The sequence below is a fragment of the Prionailurus bengalensis genome, chromosome E1 (genome assembly GCF_016509475.1).
Source record: "Prionailurus bengalensis isolate Pbe53 chromosome E1, Fcat_Pben_1.1_paternal_pri, whole genome shotgun sequence".
Lineage (NCBI taxonomy): Eukaryota > Metazoa > Chordata > Mammalia > Carnivora > Felidae > Prionailurus > Prionailurus bengalensis.
In genome coordinates this window covers 57,868,820-57,890,525 of record NC_057347.1, presented here as the reverse complement: position 1 = coordinate 57,890,525, position 21,706 = coordinate 57,868,820, and the positions used below count along the sequence as shown (strand labels likewise).

Below are 21,706 nucleotides of genomic sequence, written 5' to 3'. Positions count from 1 at the left end.
CATGAACGGGGGAGGGGCAGAGAGAGAGGGAAACACAGAATCGGAAACAGGCTCCAGGCTCTGAGCCATCAGCCCAGAGCCCGACGCGGGGCTCGAACTCACGGACCGCGAGATCGTGACCTGGCTGAAGTCGGACGCTTAACCGACTGCGCCACCCAGGCGCCCCAAGGGATGAGTTCTTTTTAGGAGGTGAAACATTTCTTCCCTCCTGATCTGGGATTTAGAGAAGATTCCAGAGTCTCAGCAGTAACATTCAGACACAGAATGGACCCCCGGGAGGAACAAGGCCCCAGACACTCCCGGCCGCCCACCCAGCAGTGGGGATGTTAGAATCTGGGTTGGAGGCCCACAGGTAGGGTCTGACACTGATGGCCTGGTCTCGTCCTTCGCCACGCTCTCCAGAGGCGTGTTGCTAGCTGGCCAGTGGGTACGGGTCCCTTCCCTGTCCCTCCTCACAAAGCCAAGCGGGATAGGGAGCCGGGCTGTCAGGACATACTGCCCAAGATAAGACCAGGTACAGCGAGGCGGTCAGGGGCTGGGCTCGGTCAAAGACACCATGCCGCGCCCATGGTATCTGAACGAGCACCTGGGGCCAGAACCCACTCAAAGCCGGCTGCCGTCCACCCCTCGGACCCTCCGGTGGAAGCGGGCTTCACTCCTGCACGTGGGTCCCTGGTGGGAGGGGAAGACTGGTCCAGAAGCGGAGGGCCCTGAGCCAGTCCACCTGCAGAGGGGGACAGGTGGGCGCAGATTCGCTGGAGGCCAGGGAACGGCCAGGAATGTGGGCTGGGTCTGGATCTGGCTCTGCCACTCCCCCCGGCTCTGGGATGTGAGGCTGCCCTTCCTTCCTCCCCGAGCCTCCGCTAGCTCGTCTGTAAAATTCGAGGGTGTGACACTTGGGTGGGTTTAGAACAGTGTGGCGCGCGGTGAGGTGCTCCGGAAATGTTAGTTGTCCTCCTTAGTACCTCCAGTCCAGAGGCCCTTCCTCCTCAGGAAGCCCTTCCCCTGGCTGCTCCGGGGAAAGACAGACCCAGGACGGTCGGGGCGGGACTCAGCCGTGGGGACGGAGAGCTCCACCCCAGGACAGGGGCTTTGGGACAGGAGGTGGCAGAAGCCACGCCCCCTCACGGCAGCCTCTGGCCCTCCTGGAAGGCAGCCCGGCCCCCACCGGAGACCGCGCTCCCGTGACTGGGCCCCATCATGTGCCGAAGCGCAGGTGGGCCGGACCCCTCGCCCCAGCTGTGGGCCCGCAGAAGTTTACAGAAGTGTTCCGGTTTCCCTTCCTAGTTCTCTCCCGCAGAGACTGCAGACTCCAAGCTGCCGGAGCTGGTGCCCCGCCCCCCTACTCAGGGCAGTCCCAGGGGCGGGTTGGGGAGGGCCACAACTTGAAAACAATCAGGAGGACACCCAGGCAGGGGGGTCGGGAGAGACTTGGTCCCTGTTATCTAGGGACCAGAAGGTCAGAGCCGGTGAGCCTGCAGCATCCCCAGAGGGGCCCGGGGTCTCCTCTCCCCGCCCTGACCGCGGAGGGAGGTGGGCCGGCCTCCCGCCGGGCTGCAGAGGCCACGCCTAAGGTGGGAGGGTCCCAGGATAGTGTGAGGTGGGGAGAGAACGGGGGAAACGGTGACTGGGTTTCTTTGCTTCTCTTCTAGGCTGGAAGCTAAACCCCGTGGTGGGCGCAGTCTATGGGCCTGAATTCTATGCAGGTACAGGCTGGAGCCGTCACTCTGGGCGGAGCCGGGCCGGTGGGGGTGTGGCCGGCGGGTGGGTGTGGCCAGGCAGGGGCGTGGCCGTGCGGGCGTGGTTGGGCGGTGCCGGGCTAGCTGTGGCTGCGCCCTGGCCGGGTTGTTTCGACCTGGCCTCAGGCTTTCCCTCTCACCGCCTCTTCTCTGGCCCCCTTTCCTGCAGTGACGGGGTTCCCCTACCCCACCACGGGCACGGCCGTAGCCTACAGGGGCGCGCACCTACGGGGTCGGGGCCGGGCCGTGTATAATACGTTTCGGGCTGCGCCGCCCCCGCCCCCCATCCCAACTTATGGAGCGTGAGTATCTGGGGAGGCACTTGGGAGGGAGGCATGGGGGAAGCCCAGGGCGCGTGGTGGGGGGGGGGGGGAGGCCCTGGGCAGCCGGAGGGGCTAAGCAGCCTTTCCAGAACTGCGGGAAGGTGGGGGGGAGGGGGTGTCGGGAACCCCCAGACCTTTGCACTGCGGTCGCCTCCATATCAGTACCCCAACCCCATCCTGCCATGGGCGCCAAGGCTCACTGGCATTTGGGGGGACATTTAGAGCCCTGGCGCCTTGCCAGCTGATTTAATGGGATGGTGGTTGGCCCTTGAGCTCAGCGAGGGCCTGCTCGAAGCCCTCCCTGGACCATTTCCCCGGGGCCCAGTGCCCTCTGCCTGGATGGGGGGACAGCTGCCTGGGCTGGGGTGGGGGGAGGGTAAGCAACAGGGGCCGCGGGGCCCCTGGCTTTGTGGGAGAGAGGAACTGACCAGCAAGGGTGTTACTCTATTGTTATACCAAAACAGGGCACTGGAGCAAACGCTTGTTAAAATGCCAGTCCCATGGGCAGGGCTGGCACCCTGCCCCCTCCCTCCTCAGCAGACGCCGGAGCCGGCCTGCCCACCACTCTCTTGTCCGTTTGCTTCCAGGGTCGTGTATCAGGACGGCTTTTATGGTGCTGAGATTTATGTAAGTGCGGTCCGGAGGGGAGGGCGGGGTGGGGCTTGTCCAGGCCTTCAGCTGATTTCCAGGGTCTTCCCCTCCCTCACCCCATCCCACTTCATCCTCGGAACCCCGGAGGGTGAGAGTGCCAGGGCAGTGGGTCCCTGGGGACCTCGGCACAGCGGAGCCTGGGCTGTCTGTGCTCATGTCTTCTCCAGTCCCCAGGGCGTTTGGGTGATGGGGGCAGGCGCGACTCTCCCGTATCCCTAACTGCATTGGGGTCACCAAGTGAGCCCCGGTGGGTACCCCATGTCTCGTACAGAGGCCCAGAGAGAGACCAGGAGGCAGGGGCTCGAGGGCAGACCCCTTGGTGGGTTCCTGTGGCTTCTCTCTCCCTTCGTGGGGCTCCCCCTGCTGCTTCCTCTAGCCCAGAGCCCCAGCTGACAACCCCTTCTCACACACCTACCCAGCTCAACACGAGACCTTGCTTCCATCGTGGGCATTTGCCCATAATCCAACAGTCCCTCTGTGCCAGGGCCGAGACGTGATCCGGGTTTGCCCTTGACCTTTCCCAGTATCTAGGATGGCACCCAGTCACCCATGGGTTCTCCACGCCCACGGGCATCAAAATCAGGGGCCCACTGGACTGCTGGCAGGTCTGTGGGCACTTAACATGTGTCAAGGCCACGAACACAGCCAGGCACGTAATTGGTACCCACCAGTGTGTTGAATGGGGAAGTGAACAGACACCCCTGCCTCACCTCAGCCCGGCCCACTTGATAATCTGTGGTCCTTAGGTCTCCATTAGGCCAGAAGCGAGGTGCCCCCAGGCCTGCACCCACCAGCCAGTCCTCACCTGGCTGAAAGGGGAAGGTTGACAGGCCACGTCAGCCGCACTAAGCCTCTGTGCCATCTCTCCCTCCCCCTTACCCTGCAGGGGGGCTATGCAGCCTACAGATACGCTCAGCCTGCAGCAGCAGCCGCGGCCTATAGCGACAGGTATGGCTGGGGCCGTGGTCGGGATAAAGACAGACGATGGGGTAACAGGGTCCCTGCAGGGCTGGGCTCAGACAGACGGGAAGACTTCACTACTGCTTGGGCCTGGGGCAGCTCCCCCTGGCGGCGGCACAGAATCTGGACAGGGAGAGCAGGTCCGAGACCCCTGAGCCAGCGCCCCCCCCCCCCCCCCCCAGTTTCTTCAGTCCCTTCCTGCCCTGGAGGCCCCGGAGTGGGAAGGGTACTCAGGAGGCTGTGTTTCTGCCCGTGGGCGCGCCTCCGATCCTTCTCGGGGCTTCAGGGTCTGAGGCCCTTTAGCTCGGAGAAGGAGAGGCAGCAGCTTGGGCTCCCAGGGGCCGTGGCCATCTGAGAGCAGCCGGCCCTCTGCCCAGTGGCGGGCACACCCAGGGGCTGGGGGGTGGCTCTGTGTTTGGAGGCAGGTCCCCCAGGGGTGGCCTAGCCTAGCACATGGGCGCTTGGCCCATTGGGCACAGAGTTCCTGCTTAGGGGAGCCTGGCATGCACGTGGTGGGTGCCGGCCTGGGGACCACCTGACTGTCCCTCCTGGTGGCACCCGGGGACCCGCACCTTTCTCGAAGCTTCTCGCTGCATCTCACGTGTGGGTTTTGTCCGGTGCACGGCAGGCCCTTCGGCCCAGCCCTGTCCTACAAGAAGGTGGCATTGCACACGCAGAATTAAGTTGAGAGGAAGGCCATCAGGGGGACACAGGGCCATGTCCCCCCCGTCCCCCCTCCCTGCTCTGAGCACTCTGCCCTCTTTCTTTCCGGGGATCGAGGTTTCTCTTCCCTCCCAGCTCTGTGAGGACTCCCATTTCCTTCCACGAGGTCCCTGGTAGAGCAGCCTGTCCCTCGTCAGGGTCAGCACACGCTGGAAGAGCTGAGAGGAGGGTGGCCAGCTGTGTTCCTTCCAGACGCTTCCTTCTCAACAGGCAGAAAGGATGGCGAGGAGGGGGGGGGGGCCTGGCGGGCGGGACCACACTGGAGGAGGTGGGGGGCCCGTTGCCACCCCTCACCTGCCCCCATCGCCCCCCCACACCTCCCTCTCTCCCCAGTTACGGCAGAGTCTATGCGGCCACCGACCCCTACCACCACACCATCGGCCCCCCAGCGACCTACAGCATCGGAACCATGGTAAGGAGCGGGGGCGCCGCCTGGCCTTACGCGCTGGCCGTTGACGAGGCTGGGGTGGGCAGGCCCTGAGGACAATGACCCAGACCTCTGACCGGCGCCTGGGAGGACCAAGGCCTGGACTGGGAGTCTGGGGGAGGACTTGCCCCTTTGAGCCCCCGGGGGACTTCGAGGGAGGCAGGTCCAGTGAGGACGTCTGGCCCTCTGGGGAGCATCCTGGTCCGCCCGCTCTGCCCAGTCTTCTGAGGCTCCAGAGGCTCGTGGGGGTGTGTCCGCCACCGTCCCCCTGTGTCCTGTCACTGCGCTTTTCCTCACGTCAAGGAGAGGGACAGGGGCTGCCCCCCACTTCCCACCCAGACCCGTCGGCGGCCCTGGGGCCAGCGCTCTCCCGGCACCCACCCCCCCACGCACTCCCGGCCGGCTCTCGGCACCAGAGGTGTGCAGGCCAGTGTGTCTGTGTGTGTGTGTGTGTATGGCCAGCTGTCGACACATGCAGCCCAGCTCACTCTGTACCCCGAAACCTGCTTCCAGTGGTCACCTGCCTCCTGTGCCCATCCACCCCCGGCCCTGGGGGGTGTCGATGTCGGTTTTTAGCTAGCTTGGCATCCAGCATCAAAGATGAACACGTTTTTCGGGGGGTAAGGAGGGAGGAGGTTCGGAGCCAGTACGGATACGTTGTTCCATCTCCCTTGGTCTTGATTACTCCCTCCCCATTTTTGTTCTGTCTTTGATTTTTTGACAAGTTCCCGGCATCCCAGGCAGCCTGCAGTGACAGCTAGCAGCCACAGGGGGCAGCAGCAGACCTCTTGGGGGCCGGCCCCTCCCTGGACAGAGGCCCCAAAAGTGCGCTCTGCGGGTCCCTCGGCTCCAGGCTCAGCTCAGGGCGCCCCCCACCATGCAGCTGCTGGCTAAAAGCTTTCGTTGATTCACAGAGGGGCCCCTCTTATGTTCTCATTTTTGCTTGTAAGATTTTCTTTTTTTCCCTTCTGGCACTTGCCGCTCCCATTTCCTGTTGAAATTGGTTGGTGGGGAGGAGGTTCCTGTGGAGACCTCCCTGACCCAGCGCAGCCCAGGGACACAGGAGCTGGAGCATCCAGGACCCGTCCTCCTCAGCCGGACGCAGGGCCAGGCCCAAGCGAGGCCCTGGTGGAAGAGGAGGGACCCCAGGGACCCCCTAAAGCTCAGAGGAGCTGGGCGAGCAGCCACAGCCTCTCCTGGTGGAGCCGAGGCCTGGGGAACCCTGACAGAGGAAGTCCGTCCACCCGCCAGAGCCCCCAAGGGGCTCTGAGGAGGTGGGGCCCTCGCTCAGACCTCCCCCGACCCATTAAAGAGAGAGGGGCCCCGGGAGGGCCAGGCCCGAGCCTAGAGAGTCGTCAAGAGACTTCTCAAACCTCCTTGTCCCGGAGTGCCGGGGCTGATGACCCCAGCAGCCTCCTGGCCCCCAGGCCACCACCACGACAGAACGAGGCCCAGGGCCCCCCCCCCCCCCACCCGCTGCCATGATAACTGGTACCCGCTCTCCCCAAGGCCAGCCTTAAAACATGGGACTTAGCGATTTCTTTTTGGTTTTCCTTATTTTTTTTTTCTTTTTGCTTTTTCCCCCCCTACCACAAGGCGGTACTGATTGGCTGTTTGTCATCTTTGATGTTGCAGGCTAGCCTCTGCCGAGGAGGGTACAGCCGCTTCACCCCCTACTAGCAAGAGGGCCCAGCCCCTAGCAGCATTCACACTGACTGCCCAGTACACACCACACCCAGCAGGCCAAAACCAGGCACAGCCACCAGGAGGACAGTGCGCCCCCCCCAGTCAGCGGCACGCGACGCTAAAGTCCATAGGTTTTTCCTCCAGCCAGCTGGTGTCCCTGCCCCTCACCATGGCGTGTGTGTCTTTGACCCTGGTTACCCCTGTGTGTCTGAAACCTTGCTTCCTATTTTGACTTTGTTGACGTTGTGACCCCCAAGCCATTTCAGGTACGGTATGCACACAGTGGGAGGGGCTAGGCTGGGCACGAGACCCCCTCCCCCTCCCCGAGAGCTGGCAGTAGAGCCCACCAGGGCGACACCCACCCCCTGTCATCCCCCGGGGTCTGTGGAGCCACAGGAGACCCCCCCCCCCCCGCCAGCGACCAGCAGGGGGCCACAGCCACTGCCCCTCCCCTGGGGTTCAGGGAGGGACGCGGGGACGGTGCCCCCTTCCCACCTTCACCTAGTCACAGGAGTAGCCGTCTCTGCCCCCCTCACCCCCGTCCGGCTGAAACTAACATTTCTGATTGAAGTTTATTGACGTTTCCTGCCGAAGCAGTCACAAGCACACGTGCAAGGCGGAAACTGCCGTGGCCACACCAGCCTCGGGGCTGCTGAGCCTCTGTTGTAAGAAAGGAAAATCTAGGAAGAAATTCCCCTGCACCCCGCCACCCCACACACACGCACGCACGCACAAAGCCATCCGCCCTGCAGGGCCCCAGGGGTCGCCCTCAGCCCGCCCGCGGTGACTTCTGGCTGCAGGCTCTCCCAGCCCCCACCCCGCTCCACCAGGCCCCGAGGATGGCACCTTGGACCCGCCGGACTTGGGGTCCCGGCCAGCCCGGCACCTGTGTTGGTATTTGGGCTACGGCACCCTTCCCCTCCCCCAGGCTTGGAGACATCTTTTTGCCAGGGTCCATTTCAGGAGGGGGGAGCAGGGGGAGGCCCATCGCGGGACTTCCTGGCGGAACAGCACTCGGTGCCAGCCTCCCCTCTAGAAAGGTCCCAGGACCGTGCGGGGTCCGGGGAGGAGAGCCTGGCTGGGGCCGCCGGTAATCCTGAGACAGCCCCGGTAGCTTCTGGAGGAGGCTTTCTTCTTACAGGAGAAAGTGTCTCGGGCCGGGGAATCCCAGGTGCCCTGACGCGCCAGAGTTGGGCTTCCGGGCGCGGCCAGCCAGCGGGTGTGGGTTCCCCGCCAGCCAGGGCACACCGGGTCCCGGCTGGTGGAGTGGCCGGATCGTGTCCTGGGCGCCGGGCCCTCTCTTCCCACTGCCCAGAGCCCCTCCTTCTCAGCCGCCTGGGTCCGGGCCCCTCGTGGCCTGTGCTGTGGCGTCCACCCACCACGCCCTCTGTCTTCAGCCGGCCGGAGCCAGCCGGGCACCCCCCCCCCCCCCCCCGCCCAGCTCAGCCCTCGCAGAGCCCGCAGGCTGCGCGTGCCAGCCAGCTTCACTGTGCTCTCTGCTCCTGCCGCCCCCCCCCCCTTCTTCCCACTGCCAGCCCATACTCTCTGCCCTGGAGAACGAGGTCTGCTTTAAAGTCAGCTCATGGAGGATGATGGGTTCCCGGAAGCTGGGGGGGGTGGGGACAGGCTGCAGCAGCGGGGAGGCGCTAGGACCTTGGGGCCCGGGGCCCGGCACCCGTCCGCCCGCCCTGCGCCCTGTGCCCTGTGCCCTGTGCGGGCCGCTGGGGCTGGTCCCATCCTCACCGCTCGCCTGGCAGTTGCTTCTGTGAAACTGCAAGTCCTTTCTGTTTCTGTTGTAGTGAAAGCTTCCACCGTTTCCTTCTTGGACCATGAAGGGCAAAAACAAAAAACAAAAACAAAACAAAACAAAAAAAAAACAAAAAAAATCACAAAACAAAAAACAAAACAAAAAAAGATGTTAAGATCCAAGCAGCACCAAAACCAACCAAACCGAGAAGCATCCACCAAGTCCAAGTCGCGCGTGGCAGCGCACATCGCAGCGAGGGAGCACGTCCGGCGGGCACCGCGCCCAGGAGAGCGCCCGGGCCCCCGCCCCTCCCCGGCCACGGCGCTGGCGGGATGGGGAGAGCAGGAGGGGAAGGGGCCTCGTTTTCTACCAAGTCTTCCTTTCCGGCCCCCCGCTCCCAGGGCACGTGGGGCCCAGCGGAGGAACGGGCCACAGGCCTGCGCAGGGGAGAGCAGCCAGCGGGACCTGACCTTGTTGCCGACCGTGCCGGTGGAGAGGACGGCTGGGCTGGGCTGGGCTGGGCGCGGGGGGCGGCCACTCATTCCCGGGGTCTCTGGCTCCAGCCCGTGCCCGTCACCCTCGCGTCCAGCTGTCTAGGCCCCAGCTCACCCACTCTGCCATGCCGCCAGTGCCCACATCCCAGCGAAGGCGTTTGCAGGCCACCAGAGCTGGTCCGTCCAGCAGCCCTGGGGCCCGACCCCAACACCAAGGAAGGGCTGACATGGTTCCAGAACTGTGGGGCGCCCAGGCCCCCCAGTCCGGTGAGGGGGCTCCCAGGCAGCCTGGACAGGATCATTCCCCTTACCTAAGAGCATCGGGAGGGTAAGGGCCTCGGGGCTGAGGACACGCTCTGGCTCTGGCCGGTTCCTGGAGGCGGCCCTGGGCCTGGTCTGTGGGAGGGAAGGCAGGCCTCAGGCCGCCTGCTGGACCGGGCCCTCCTCACCACTGCCCTGCAGGGGAGCAGAGGGTGGGCGGGCCAGTGCAGCACGGTGAGGTCCGGAGTCAGGGTGCCGTGGGGCTGGACGGCCAGGCCAGAGCAGGGAGAGCGAGGGGTGGGGAAAGGCCCAGAGGGGTGCCCGGGTCCGGTCCCAGGGTGGCTGGAGAGCAGACCGTAGGCAGCAGGGAGGAGGCCCTGGCCAGGCAGGGATAGCTGGAGTAGGGAACAGCAAAAAATAACAAACATAGGCTCCCAACATGGCTCCACTGTCTCATGAAACGTAAAAATTCAAAAAAAAAAAAAAAAGAAAACCACCTCACTTTATATATTCAGCATCAGCTCCTGAAGTGAGCCCCTTTTCTATTCCTGTTGTACAGAGCCCCGCCCCGCCCCGCCCCTCCCGTCCAGAGCCCCCTCTTCTTGCGGCAGCTCCGCCCCCGGCCCCGCCCTCCCGGCCCCCCAGGACTGCAGCCGAGCCCCAGGCTTTCTTTCTTACCATTCTGTATGCTTCCAAGGTGTGACCATTCAAATCAACAGTATTATTATTAAGATTATTAATAAAGATTTCTTTCTTCAAACCAGGACGACGCTTTTTGATTTGGCAGCTCCCGGGCGGGGCGCAGAGGGTGGAGGGCCGGGAGGAGCCCCGCGGCCCGGGAGGGGAGTCCGAACGCCTTTCTGGGCCAGACGGCAGAGCCCCCGCCCTCCGCACTCCTTTCCCGACCCGACCCAGAACAAGCCGGAGGCAGGGCTCACGCGTACCCCTGGAGCCTCGCCTCGTCCCCGCTGCGGTAATGCTTGTAACGTTTCGAGCACATTCCGGGGGAGACCGCCACCGGGGCCCCTTCCCAGTGAGCAGAGGCTACCCCACACCGGCGCCTGGCCGGGCCAGCCAAGTGCGAGCGGGAGAGGGTACGGGGCTGGGGGCGCCGTGGGGAGGAGGGCCCTCAGATCCCAAGCGCGCCCCGGGCTCTACCGGTGTGATGGGCGATGGGCAGAGCCCCGGTCCCGCGCTTCAAGGAGAGCCCCGGGGGCGGGAGAGGGGAAGGGGGCGCCCCTGGAAGGCTGGGGCGCAGAGCCCTGCCATCCTCCCCACCCCCGAAGAGGGAGCAGGACCGGAAGGAAAGCACAGGTCAAATCAAGAGCTGAGAAGCCTTGGGCGTGGGGGGCTGGGCCAGAGTCCAAAAGCAAGGTTGCCCCACCCACCACTCAGCTCACCAACTTGAATTCCTCCTGTTTTCACCCAGAACAATTTATTTGAGAGCGATTACACCCACCACAGGGGCACAGGCTGAAATGCTAACATACTAAGTTTCCTGCCCAGAGCCTCTGCTGTCTGCAGGCCGGGACGGAGCTCCCGGGGAGCTGGGGTTGCGTGGTCTCTCGCTTCTAATCGCCTGCCCCCCAGACTGTGAGAAGGTCATGGCCGCTATAAACTTTCCCTCCTTCTCTGCATAAAACATTTGGGGGAACCAGCAATTAAAGAAGCAAACAGGCCTCGTGAATGAAGAGCTGGACGTCACAGCAGGCGGTCGGCTTCGGGGTACCCAGGGCTCCCCCCGCTGGGGACGCAGGGAGCAGGCCAGGAGCCTCCACCCCGGTTCCCCGGGGCACGAAGCAGGAGAGGCTCAAAGCGCTCCAGGGATAGTTCCAAACCGCGAACACGCTTGTGTGAGCAGCTCCGAGTGGCTCAGGTCCTTCCCACCAGTCTGCTGAGCCGTCCAGCTCCGCAGGGACAACCAGGGGTCGTGGGTGGCCTGCGCTTCCCAGCTGGTCAGTGGAGGCACCATCCTGTTCCACATGAAGCACTTCCCCCTCGGCCGGGCAAACCCATTCCCCACCAGGGGCTGAGCTGGGTAGGCCACGCACGGGACTCGGAGAGTAAAACTTTGTTCCTCTGTCTCACCGGGAAGGGGGCACGTGGGTGCCTGGGCAAACGTCAGCCCCGAAGGAGACCCCCTTTGCTGTCCTGCTGGCCGAGTTTACCAAGGCCACCCCGACACCCCTCTGAACCCCCGGCTGAGGCGGTGTGGCTGTACTGCCGCCTGGTGGCCTCTCTCCTCCCTACAGCGTGAGACCAAGTCCGTGGACCCCTGGCCTTGGACCCGAGGCCACCCCTTAGGTGTGACCCCCTGGCTGGGACTGTCTGGCCCTTGGGACCGCTCCACCTCTCATAGCACGGGTGGAGGACAGAGAAATGGGCAAGTGACCCCCAACGTTGGCCCTGGGCAGCCCCAGGGTGAGACCCCGGGAGTGACGACACTGCTCTGGCCCAAGAGACGAGCCGGGCAAGGCCACGGGGTGGAGAGCCCACCCCTAGGAAGTCAGCACAGTGGCCCAGCGATCGACAGGGGAGCTGTGTGACTGCAGGAGCCATCTCTGGCTCCCTCACCCCCTCCCCTCCTCCCCATGCAGAGCCACTGGCAGAGGGAAGGAAGGTGCTAGAAGATAGAGAAGGAGGCAAGAGAGGAAGGGGGCCCAGTGAAGAGAGTCCCCGAAGGGCCTTTGCTAACACTTCTCAAGGGGCCATAGCGCGGCCCACCCTGGGAGAGGCCGAGGCAGGCGGATGTGATGGAACAGGGCAGCCAGAGTGCCCGCGGACAGGCTGGGGCCGGGCTGCAGGCCGAGGGCCTTCCTGGGCCTCCCGGGCTGCCCCAGGGGCCCAGAGGACGACGTCCGTGCAAGCTTCGCCAGGACCAACAACCCGGGAGAGACACAGCAGGACCCGGGGCCCGTGAGATGCCCCACAGGTGGCCCCAGCTCACGGGGACAGCAAACTGGGAAAGCTGCAGCACAGGATGGTCTGGACTGGGGCAGCCCACCTGGCCCGGGGGCAGGTACGACCTGGTGCCAGCCCGGCCAGGGGCTCAGTCCTCAGCACCCTCCCCCCACTCCGCCCTCAGCCCTCACCCTGGGAATCGCCCCTGGGCTGCTCAGGGGCCACCACCTGCCTCCTTCAAGCCTGGTGAGCGTAAGCGTCTCTCGGCCCATTGGGAAGCGGCCTTCGCGGACGGACGGGACTCACTTTTCCCAGTTCTGTCACTTGCAGAACCGTATTCCACAGAGGAGACGGAACAGAGCTCCTTCACCCCAGGAAATCGCCCACCCAGCAAACGGACCTCTCGGGTTTCCGATTAGCAACGTCCCCCACAAGAAAGCCCCAGCCCGCAGCCTCCCAGGGGCCTGTGGTCGTCTGCACGCTTCGCGGGGCCCCGGCGCAGAAGCAGCCGTAGCCTCGAGGCCGGGAGGGTCTTTGCTTTAATGCTCGCTCACGTGTGGGGCCCGGAGTAGAGCAGGGCCGCCCGGCCCCACTCGGCCTTCGGCACCAGAAATCCCTCCCTGGGGACGGGCTCCACCAGGAACTCCACGCGGCCGTCCGTGCCTGGCCCCGCGGCTGCCACCGCCAGGTCCACTACGCGATACTGGTTGACAAACGCCAGGCCCAGGAGCGCGGGCTTCTCCGGCCCCGGGGGCCCCTCCGCAGGAGAGCCGGTCGCTCTGCAGCAGTGGATGCGGAAGCATCGGACGTGAGACAGGGGGTAGGACCAGTGCAGAGCACAGCTGAGCCGGAGCCGGGCCGGGCGCTGCTCCTCCTCCTCCTCCTCCTCCTCCTCGGGGGCGGCCCGCTGCCAGCGCACCCGGGAGACACTGACGGCCTGCACCCGGGGCAGAGGGCTGAGCAGGCTGTTGGCATCCACCACCTGGCGGGAGGGAGAAGGCTCAGCCCGCGGGGGCCGAGGGCGCCCGGCCCCGCGCGTTCCCACTGGCTGGCACCCTCACCCCTCCGGCCCGCGAGCCGCGGGCGCAGGCGGGGCTCGGCTGCAGGCGGCACCCCCCTCCTCTGCAAGGGCGCCCGCCTCACCTGGAGCTCTCCCAGGCGGCAGACAAAGGCCTCCTGCTCCCGGCTGCCGGGAGGCCGCGAGAAGCTGACCCAGAGGTCCTGCAGGACGCAGCCCCGAAGGTTCACCTCGTAGCAGCTGGGGGAGGCAACCGGAGGCCGGTCACAAGGAGCCCACCTCAGCTCAGCGCCCTCCAGGCCGGCCGCTCCGAGGCCCCGAGCCACGTCGGGAAGGGAGACCCGTCCCAAAGCGGTCCCTGTGGTCAGCGGGAGACCCCAGCCGTGAGGCATGACCGTGACGGTTCCCAGCAGCGTTCCTGGGTTTGTGTCACGGGGCCACCTGAACCCCTCCGGTTCTGGGGCTCCTCGGGTGCCCCCCGCCACGTGGCCATCCCCTGCCGGAGTCTCGACAGGAAGAAAAGGCACTCACCGCTGGACCCAGCCCCCGCTGAGCTGCTGGCCGCAGTGGCCCACCCATCTGACCAGCTTGGTGGGGGGCACCCGGAGGGGGCGGGGGCTGTGCCTGGAGCTCGCTTCTGCTGCGGGAGGAGACCCAGGACGTGAGAATGAGGAGAGTCCAAAGGAAACCACACGGGGAGGCGTCTCTTCTGGAGGCCAGAAGGCTCCCTGGTGGCACCAGGCGCCCAGGGCCTGCCAAAACAGGCTGAGGCCCTCGGGGGAGAACAGGGTGGAGAGCCCCCACACCCCCAGGCCCCACAGACGTCCTCCTTCTCAGTGCCATGGCTGGCAGGAGGCCTGATCCCCACATCTCCGTGGGAACAGAGACCCAGTCCCACAGGGCACGCTGTGCTGCCCAGTGGGGGCCGTGGGCCGCAGGCTCTGGCTGGCTGGGGAGTCTCCCTGTCAGGCCTGGACCACAGCAGAGGCGGGACCTGCCTGCCTCCGCCCACCCAGGTGCACTTTCTAGACCCCCCTTACCTGAGGCGTCCCCTGAAACAGAGGAGGCCTTCAAGAGGCAGGGGCCAACCCTACCCCCTCACCACTCAACGTCGAGATGCCACCGACGTGACAGCTGCCCGCGTCCCCGGTGGTGAGCTCCAACGCCACCCCAACATCCGAAGGCCCTTCCAGCTTATACACCATGGACAGGAAAATTTTGGGGGGCACCGGGACGTGCAGGGAGAACAGCCTGTGGGAGGAGGCCAGCGATGAGGGGCCACAGCGTAACCGCGGAGATGCCGCAGCTGGCTCCGGCTCACGCCCGCCAGCCTCTCCCCGCGGGACCCGGGAGCTGGGGCAGCACAGGGCGTGCGCTCTGGTCCCGCCCGAGGCTGGGGACGGCCCTCCCCCCGTCCCCTTCCCCCCAGGCCACATCCTTCCGTGACCCAAAGATCTCGGTTCTGCGACTCCACAGGAATGAGAAGCGGTCGGACTCGGCAACGGCGAGCAGGGCGGTGGCCGGGTGGGGGGCGGGGGGACGAGAGCTGCTCTGCGGGGCCAGGTTCGGTTTTGCGAGGCGAGGAGGTGCCGGGGTGGTTTGTGCAGCCAGTTCGCGCTGCCGCCCCGCCCGCTCAAAGACGCTTGAGACGGAGAACCGGAGAACCGTACATAAAAACCACCCGGTTCTGTCTGTCCTCATCCCGGCTGCTGCCGCCCAGCCGCCCGACGGGTGGGGGTTCGCGATCGGCAGGGGTGGGGGGAAGCGGATGACCCCACGGGTCTCATCCCCACCCGCCTACCTCACAGCCACGTGCGCGACCTCGGGCGGGATCACCCCGTGGATGAGCAAGGAGCTGCCCCCGTTCCAGGCGTCCTCCAGGCAGCAGTGCGTCCTCACCCAGCCCTGCCCGTCCCCTTCCGGCCTGTGCTCTGCAAACAGGGGCTGGATTTCCTGGGCGCTCGGGTGGTACCAGGGCCCCACCGCCTCCTCCTGCAGGACGAGGCCACGTCAGAGGAGGGGGGTGCTGGGGGCCCAGGGGGCACCGTGTACACAGGGGGACGGGGAAGCGCAGCACGGCCATCCCTCGCACGCCCCCGAGCCCCCCACCTGTCCCAGGGCACACCAAAGGTGACGTGGCCCAACCGGGAGCCCCACGCACCTGGCCGTAGCACACTCTTCGAGTCCCCATGCCCAGGCAGAAAGAAGTGACAAAGGGCAGAGAGCAGATGCTGTGTGGGGGCAGGTAGCGTCCCAGCAAGCCCCAGAACCTGCAGAGACAGCCTGGACTCACTCTCTGCGACCCGAGGCCCCCGCCCCCCGCATCCCTCCCAGAGTGGCCACGGCTGTCTGCCGAAGCGGCCCCTCAGGGTCCCCAGGTTCCACCCTTGCCGCTTAACTGGTCGCCAGGACCCTCCCGCCCGCAAGCACCCCAGGTAGCTGACTTCTCTCGAGCTGAGCCCCTCCCCCTGCCCAGTGTGCCCTGGGAAGGTCAGTGGAGAGCAAGGCCTGAGCTACCCGGAGACACCCTCGAAATTGCCGGAGCCCCCATGCGGCCATCACTACGCCCCTGGGCCGCGGGACAGGACTCACTTGTCCTGGTTCTGGAAGAAATCCCTCTTCTCCAAACACTCGTACACCCAGCCAGGGGCAAAGAGAGCGGCCGAGAATCCGTGCTTCCGGATCAGCTCCAGCGACTAGGGAGACAGCAGTCAGGGGACGCCCCTTCCCCGCGAGCGCGACGCCTCCCTCCCAGCTCCGAGGGGCCCTTCGAACTCAGTCCCCGTCGTTCCTCAGCCCACCAGCAGAGGCCGCTGCAGCAGTGCCGGGAAGGAAGGCTCTGGGCCTGCAGGGGGCTGCAGGGGGGCGGCTCTCACATGCTGCCTCTCCCGCGCCGTACCTGTCATCACGTTATCAGACTCGCAGCGGGTGGAGAGGGTCTTCGGTTATTGGATTAATTTATTCACTTAGAGCTTAATTAATGAGCAAGAACATCCCCGTGGCACTGGGGACGGGGCGGGACTGACAGCCCGGGAGACAAGCTGACTCCCTACTTACCCCACGCCAGGAGCTCAGCCCCAGCAACCCCTCCTCTCTCCTCACTGCTGCCTTGCCAGAAAAACCTCTCTAGCTATTAAGCCAGCAATTCCCCAAACCGCTCTTTTGCCTGGGTCCTTAGCCCTGAGCTGCCGGGAGAAAGACCCCCAGCTCCCTGCCAGGGTCCCCCCGGCCCACCCAGTGGCTCAAACTGCCGACTCAGTGCCCTTCCGGAGCACACGGTCCCGACAGATGTGAAAGCGAGTCAGAGACTCGGGCCGGAGGTCCGAACGGTGCTTCTGCCCATCAACACCTAACACACGTACCACCCGAGCACAAGAAGGGGCTGGAAGTTAGGATTTCGGGGCTCGGCTTGGCCTCGGGGCAGGTCACCGGTGTTCCCCGGGCCTCAGTTTCCCTCGAGTGCAGGTGGGAACGGAAGGTCCACAAGAAAACCAGGCCCACGGAAGGCACGCCGGCCACCGCCCCCACCCCACCCCCAGCCCCGAGGGCCACCCCCACCTTGTGGGTGTCGAACTGGCCCCCGACGACGTTGCCCCGGGCGAACACGTCCACTCCCACGTACACGTCGGCCCGGCGCCCGCCGGCCTGTGCTACCATTCTGTCCAGATGCTCCTCCCGCCAGTTGTAGTTAGTGAAGAAGCCGTGGCAGGAGTCGAAGAAGATCCTGGGAGGTGGCGGGGACCGGCCGTGAGGCCCGGACCCGGAGGCACGGGGGCCGCCTGCGCTGGACCTCCCCCTCCCTCGCCTCCACTCAAAACCCACAGCCGGGGCTGCCTCCAGGCCCAGGACGGAGGCTGCCCCGGACAGCGGGGCCCCCCGCCGCTCTCTCCCCTCCCGCTCCCCCCCGGGGCGGCCGAGTGCGCCAGGCCTCCGGGAGACACGCGGCACTGCCGGCGACCCCTCCACCCAGGGGGCCGCCCGGCTCACCGGTTCTGCTCATTGAGCTCATTCTGCCACTTGACCTGCCCGCTGCTCACCACGCTGTCGTACCAGAGCACCAGGCCCCCCGGGACCTGCCGACAGAGCTGCGTGCTCAGGTACCGGAGGAAAGGGGGCACGTTCCCCACGGCGGCCAGCTGGAGAGGGGTGAAGAGAGGGCCCTCGGTGAGGCCCAGGGACGTCGGGCAGAAGTGCCCACACAGGACGTAGAGGAGGACCCTTCACCCCAGAAGCAAACGGATGGACACACACCAAAGAAGCCACGGTCCCAGGAGCCCCTCCACCCCACAGCCTCCGAAGGGCGGGTCCAGCCACCTGTCCTCTAACGCTCCTCCCTTCCTGAGGCAGGAAGGCTAACGGGCACAGCCACCAAGAAAAGATTAAAGGCCACGAGGGGGGAGGCTGGCGGGAAGGGAAGCCACGCGCGTGGCCCAAGAAAAGCAAACGGAGGAGGAGAGGGGTCTCCTTGAAGGAGAACACGGAGCTCGGCCAACCCAGGTTTCTGGACACAGCGCCAGAGAAGGTTCTGCGTCGCTTCGAAGGAACGGAGATGCGTGGGGCCGGCTCCCGCCGCCGTGACGGGGAGCCGGCCGCAGTGCGGGCCCCGCCAGGCCTAGCTAGGGAAGCGGCAGGGGGACAGCGCCTGCGACAGGGCTGGGCAGGCACCGGAGAAGGTCGTGCTCACACTCAGAGAGCTCTCGATGTTGATGAGCCAGCCATCAAAACGGAAAAACTGGGCGATCAGGACGAGCTGATCGGCCACCGCCTGGTAGGAGTGCTCGTCCCCAGCCAGAAAGGCTTCACAGAGCCGCCCACCTTCTTTCCACTCGGCGATGAAAGTCCCTGCCAGGACAGAGAGAGACGAGGTCAGGCGAACCCAGCGGTTAGCAAAGCGCGGTTCCTGCCACAGTACATCAGCGTGGCCTTCAAGGCAGACGTTCAACTTCTCGGCTGTCCCCGGACAACTAGGGAACCAAACGCCCTGGGGGCAGGGCCCAGCAGTCAGTGGTAAACAAGCCAATACATGTTTCAGAAAGCTTGAGAAGCCTCACTCCATCCAGGGACCGGCCGGCCACCTGTGGCCTGCAGACCACCTATTTTTATAAACGCAGGTTGTCGTTTCGTTTTGTATTGTTTTGTTAAGTTTATGTACTCATTTTGAGAGGGGAGGGAGGGATGGGGGCGGAGAGGGAGAGAGAAAATCCCAAGCAGGCCCCACGCCGTCGGCGCAGAGCCCGACATGGGGCTCGAACTCGTAAACCGAGATCACGACCTGAGCCAAAATCAAGAGGCGGACGCTCAACCGACTGAGCCCCCCGGGCGCCCCTATAAACGCCGTTTTCCAGGAACAGAGCCATGCCCACCGGTCTGCCCGCCGCATATGGCTGTGTTGTCTCTCTAGCAATTGCAAGAGTGGCCCCGTGGCCGGCCCCTTCCCGAAGTCCGCCTTGGCCGGTCCTGACCTATCGAGGCGGCCCCAGGCGCCGAGCTCTACTCGCTCAGAAGCAAAGGCCTAGCCTTTTCGCCCCTGCGACACCTGGCAGGTGTGCGACCGAGCCTGGCTGAGCGGGAGGTGAGCCCTGGGATCTTACCCAACACACAGACCCCGTGCCTGTGGGCAGCATTGGTCCAGCCCACGGGGGGGATGGTCACCAGGTGATGGCTGAAGTACACAAAGATGTCAATACACTGCCAGTGGTAGAAGCAATAGGGATTTTGCGCCGCCGAGCCCTGAATGAACCTGCGTGAGAAACACAGCAGTCGGGACCCGGGACACGGGACCCCAGAGCGAAAAGAGACTAGCGAGGCCCCAAGGGAAGATCCTCTTCAGTCGCGGCCAGTGATGCCGAGAGCTCTCTGCGCACGGTGTAGACGCTGGGTCGAGTGAGAAACAGAACGACACCTCAGTCCTTATCTCGGGAGGTCTTAAGGGAAACGTGTTCACCGGGCCACGCAGGCAGTCACCCCCGGACCCCACGGCGGTTTTGAGCCTCCACAAACCCAGACAAGACAGAAGAAAGGAGAAGCGGAAGGCCTCACACAAACGTTCCAGGCGCCTGGTGTCCCCCACACTAGTCCCTTGACGGTTCCTCCAGATGGTCTCCGTGCACGTAAGGTCAGGCGGGTAACCACATGAGCCACACCCGAGACGTCACCACCTGCCTCGGCCTGTCCCTTGGTGGTCGACTCTGACTCAAGCCTGCCCATCTATTGTCCCGTCCAAGAGTATTTTATAGACGTTTAAGACCCCTGAGCACACCGCCGGCGACTCTGGAGGAAGCGTCCCTGGCTGGGGGAGGGGCAGAGTAGGACACTCAGAGCGGTGGGCCGAGCACGGAGTCAGAGCCAAAGGGACGGGCTCCGGGCCCAGCGGTCTGGTCCAGAGGTCCGGCTCCTGGCTGTCTCTGCCACACCGTCCCTCCCTCCTTCCCCTCCATCCGGTCCCACAGAAGGAAAACACGCAACAAATTTAACGTCAGGCGATGTCCTCGCAAAGCCTTACTTGTCATCCAGGTATCCGCCCATCATGTCATGGCACAACAATGTCCGGGGCCTCTGGCTGCTCAGAGGGGGCTGCCGACACTTGAGGGGTTCCAGGGCCACATTAAAGCTGTCCTCCGCATCGGGCGTCCACGCCAAGAGTTCCTCCAGCGAAGGTAAGTAAAAGCTGATGGGTTTGGTGGTGTCCTTGTCATAATATCTAGCTGGTCAGACGAGGGAACAGTGAGGAATCGATGGATTAGCAGAGACGCTCTGACAATAACCGAGCGAGAACGGAGACCAGGAAGGGGCGGGCCTGCCCCGAAGCCCCAGGGGTGAACTCGGAGACAGCGTTCAGAGCCTCGGTCCTTCTCACCTGGCAGAGGATCCCGGGTAAAACTGACCACTTCACGAAAGACTGCTTCTTCTTGTTCCTCCTCGATTCTATCAAGGAGGAAGTTAAAAAAAAATTTTTAAGTAAAAGGGTAAAGAAAAACAACACTGAGAAGCACACGGACTAGGCTCCACCCAGACGTGTGGAGGGGAGGCGGTGCTATTCTCTGACTTAGGGTTTGAATACAAGCTATGGGAATATACACATAAAGAGGCCAGTAGGCGCCGATGTTCCTGCTGTCGGAAGAACAGCCCATCCTCTGTACCAGCCACCCAGACATCACCCTGCAGGACCAAAGTCGTGCTTCGCAGAGTCCACGGGTTCTTGGCCAAGGGCCAGGAAACCTCACAGAACCAGAGTTTCAGGGCCCCAGAGAGCAGGGCCACACTTCCTCCCCAGTCCACGTTTCCGTGGGTATGTTCTGTGGATGCCACACTAACTCCCCAGCTGCCGTGGAGAATTCTAACAGAAAAAAAAAAGGGCACTTTCAGTATGTGAAGTTGGAAAAGCCTGGATGAAACCAAATTAGCTTTCTTTTTTTTTTTTTTTAATGTTTATTTTTGAGAGAGAGACAGTGTGAGCGGACAAGGGGTAGAGAGAGGGAGACACAGAATCCGCAGCAGGCTCCAGGGTCCGAGCTGTCGGCTCACCCTCAAACCGTGAGATCGCGACCAGAGCCGAAGACGGATGCTCGACTGACTGAGCCCCCCAGGCGCCCCCAAATTAGCTTTCTTTTAAAAACAATTATTGTCATCAGGGTACAAGAAGACAGGGCCAGCTACCATTTATTGGCCGTGGGCTTCAAAGCGGAAGTTGTCTAAACCTACCAACATCCATGGCCTCTTCTTTGTGACTTTCTTAGGAGACCCTGAGACCTGCCAGGCGAGTCGATGGGATGAGACATTCAAGTCTCATTAAAGTGGATGTGCTAAGTGCTTGGGAAGTGCTCCCTTGCGAATTTCGTCCCATCGCTGTGCTCTTCCCTCTCTCTCCCTTCATGATTGCTCGGTCCTTCAGCTTGTCTCCCCCAATACCCCCACTCCAGGAACTGTCAGAACACCTGTTGGTCTGTACCAGAGCGTGAGCCATCTCAACATTCCTATGCAGGAGCAAAAGCGTCCCCACCAGCGGGCAGCCGCTTGCACTCCATCCCTGTTCCGTCTGAAACACCCCTGGTCTCCTTTTGGGTTTAACACGAAGCTAGGGATGCTGTTTCCAAGAAGGCCATAGAGGGGTGCTCCTAACGTCCCCCCAGGTGAGCAAAGGTCCCAACAAAGAACCAAGCATGGGCGCCGAAGGGCACGTCCATCCCTTCCGTGCCTCAGCCTTTGCCCACTCCGTTCCCTCGTCTGGAACACCCTTCTTCCCATTCGCCACCTGCTCCCTAAAGACTCGGTACAGATATCCCCGCGCCAGGCACCACCCCCTTCCTGTCCAGCAAGGGGACGAATGACACCAGCCGGCCTCCTCCGCGAGGACCCACGGCCGACGGCGGTGGGCGAGGGCGAGGACACACAAGCTTCCCACCCACAGCACCGCCAATGGCGGCCCCGCCGGACCCCCGCCCACCTCCTCCGCTGCCACCCGCGCACAGGCCGCCGCTTCCGCTGCTCCTCCCGCGTCGCGTGCGCCCCAAGCCGCGCAGCCGCCCGGGTCCTAGGCCCCGCGGCCTCCATCACCACGCCGCTCCCGCCGCCACGGCCGGCCTCCGGCCAATCGCAGGCCTGGATCAGACCCCGCCTCTGAACACCGGCCAATCGTTGGCCTGGATCCGGCCCCGCCTTCGGCCGCTAACCAATAGCAAGCCAGGGCCCGCCCCCCGCCCCCGCCCAATGGGGTGACTGCGCCGTACGGCTGTTCCGCCCCACCAGGCCGCAGGACTTCCAGCTCCTGCTCTGGGCT

The 21,706-nt window shown here is 64.3% G+C and overlaps 2 protein-coding genes across 14 annotated transcripts in view; one reads left to right on the top strand and one right to left on the bottom strand.

Annotated features, from left to right (window-relative positions):
* RBFOX3 (RNA binding fox-1 homolog 3) overlaps window positions 1-9,482 on the top strand; it is a 450,056-nt gene extending 440,574 nt beyond the window's left edge. For 5 of the 9 annotated variants that reach the window (XM_043585745.1, XM_043585747.1, XM_043585746.1 and 2 more), the window contains 6 exons: window positions 1,653-1,706; window positions 1,909-2,041; window positions 2,527-2,689; window positions 3,600-3,661; window positions 4,730-4,808; window positions 6,459-6,752. In XM_043585745.1, the coding sequence (XP_043441680.1) occupies window positions 1,653-1,706; window positions 1,909-2,041; window positions 2,527-2,689; window positions 3,600-3,661; window positions 4,730-4,808; window positions 6,459-6,503 (536 nt within the window). In that variant the 3' untranslated portion in view covers window positions 6,504-6,752. Of the gene's footprint in view, window positions 1-1,652; window positions 1,707-1,908; window positions 2,042-2,526; window positions 2,690-3,599; window positions 3,662-4,729; window positions 4,809-6,458 lie in introns of all 9 variants that reach the window. The other 4 variants (XM_043585744.1, XM_043585743.1, XM_043585741.1 and 1 more) reach the window with 3 other exon arrangements.
* A 2,951-nt stretch (window positions 9,483-12,433) lies between these two features.
* Window positions 12,434-21,701, bottom strand: ENGASE (endo-beta-N-acetylglucosaminidase). 5 transcript variants are annotated; one of them, XM_043585734.1, is made up of 14 exons: window positions 21,374-21,701; window positions 19,787-19,854; window positions 19,433-19,634; window positions 18,522-18,670; window positions 17,615-17,772; window positions 16,918-17,066; window positions 16,489-16,654; window positions 15,523-15,626; window positions 15,092-15,200; window positions 14,732-14,922; window positions 14,033-14,181; window positions 13,462-13,570; window positions 13,056-13,170; window positions 12,434-12,894 (listed from the first exon to the last, which is right to left on the bottom strand). In XM_043585734.1, the coding sequence occupies exons 1-14, from the start codon at window positions 21,478-21,480 to the stop codon at window positions 12,463-12,465; spliced, it is 2,208 nt and encodes a 735-aa protein (XP_043441669.1). In that variant the 5' UTR covers window positions 21,481-21,701; the 3' UTR covers window positions 12,434-12,462. The 5 variants fall into 5 exon arrangements, with proteins under 5 accessions (XP_043441669.1, XP_043441670.1, XP_043441671.1 ...); XM_043585735.1 differs by having other exon boundaries at window positions 13,462-13,567; window positions 21,374-21,688; XM_043585736.1 differs by having other exon boundaries at window positions 18,522-18,592; window positions 21,374-21,688.
* Window positions 21,702-21,706: the final 5 nt, after the last annotated feature.

Coding starts and splice junctions, on each gene's coding strand:
- ENGASE (XM_043585734.1), bottom strand. CDS start 21,480: ATGGAGGCCGCGGGGCCTAGGACCCGGGCGGCTGCGCGGCTTGGGGCG. Junction 16,655..16,917: donor GAGCTCAATGAGCAGAACCG/GTGAGCCGGGCG, acceptor GCCACCTCCCAG/GATCTTCTTCGACTCCTGCC. Junction 15,201..15,522: donor TTCTTCCAGAACCAGGACAA/GTGAGTCCTGTC, acceptor CTGTCTCTGCAG/GTTCTGGGGCTTGCTGGGAC.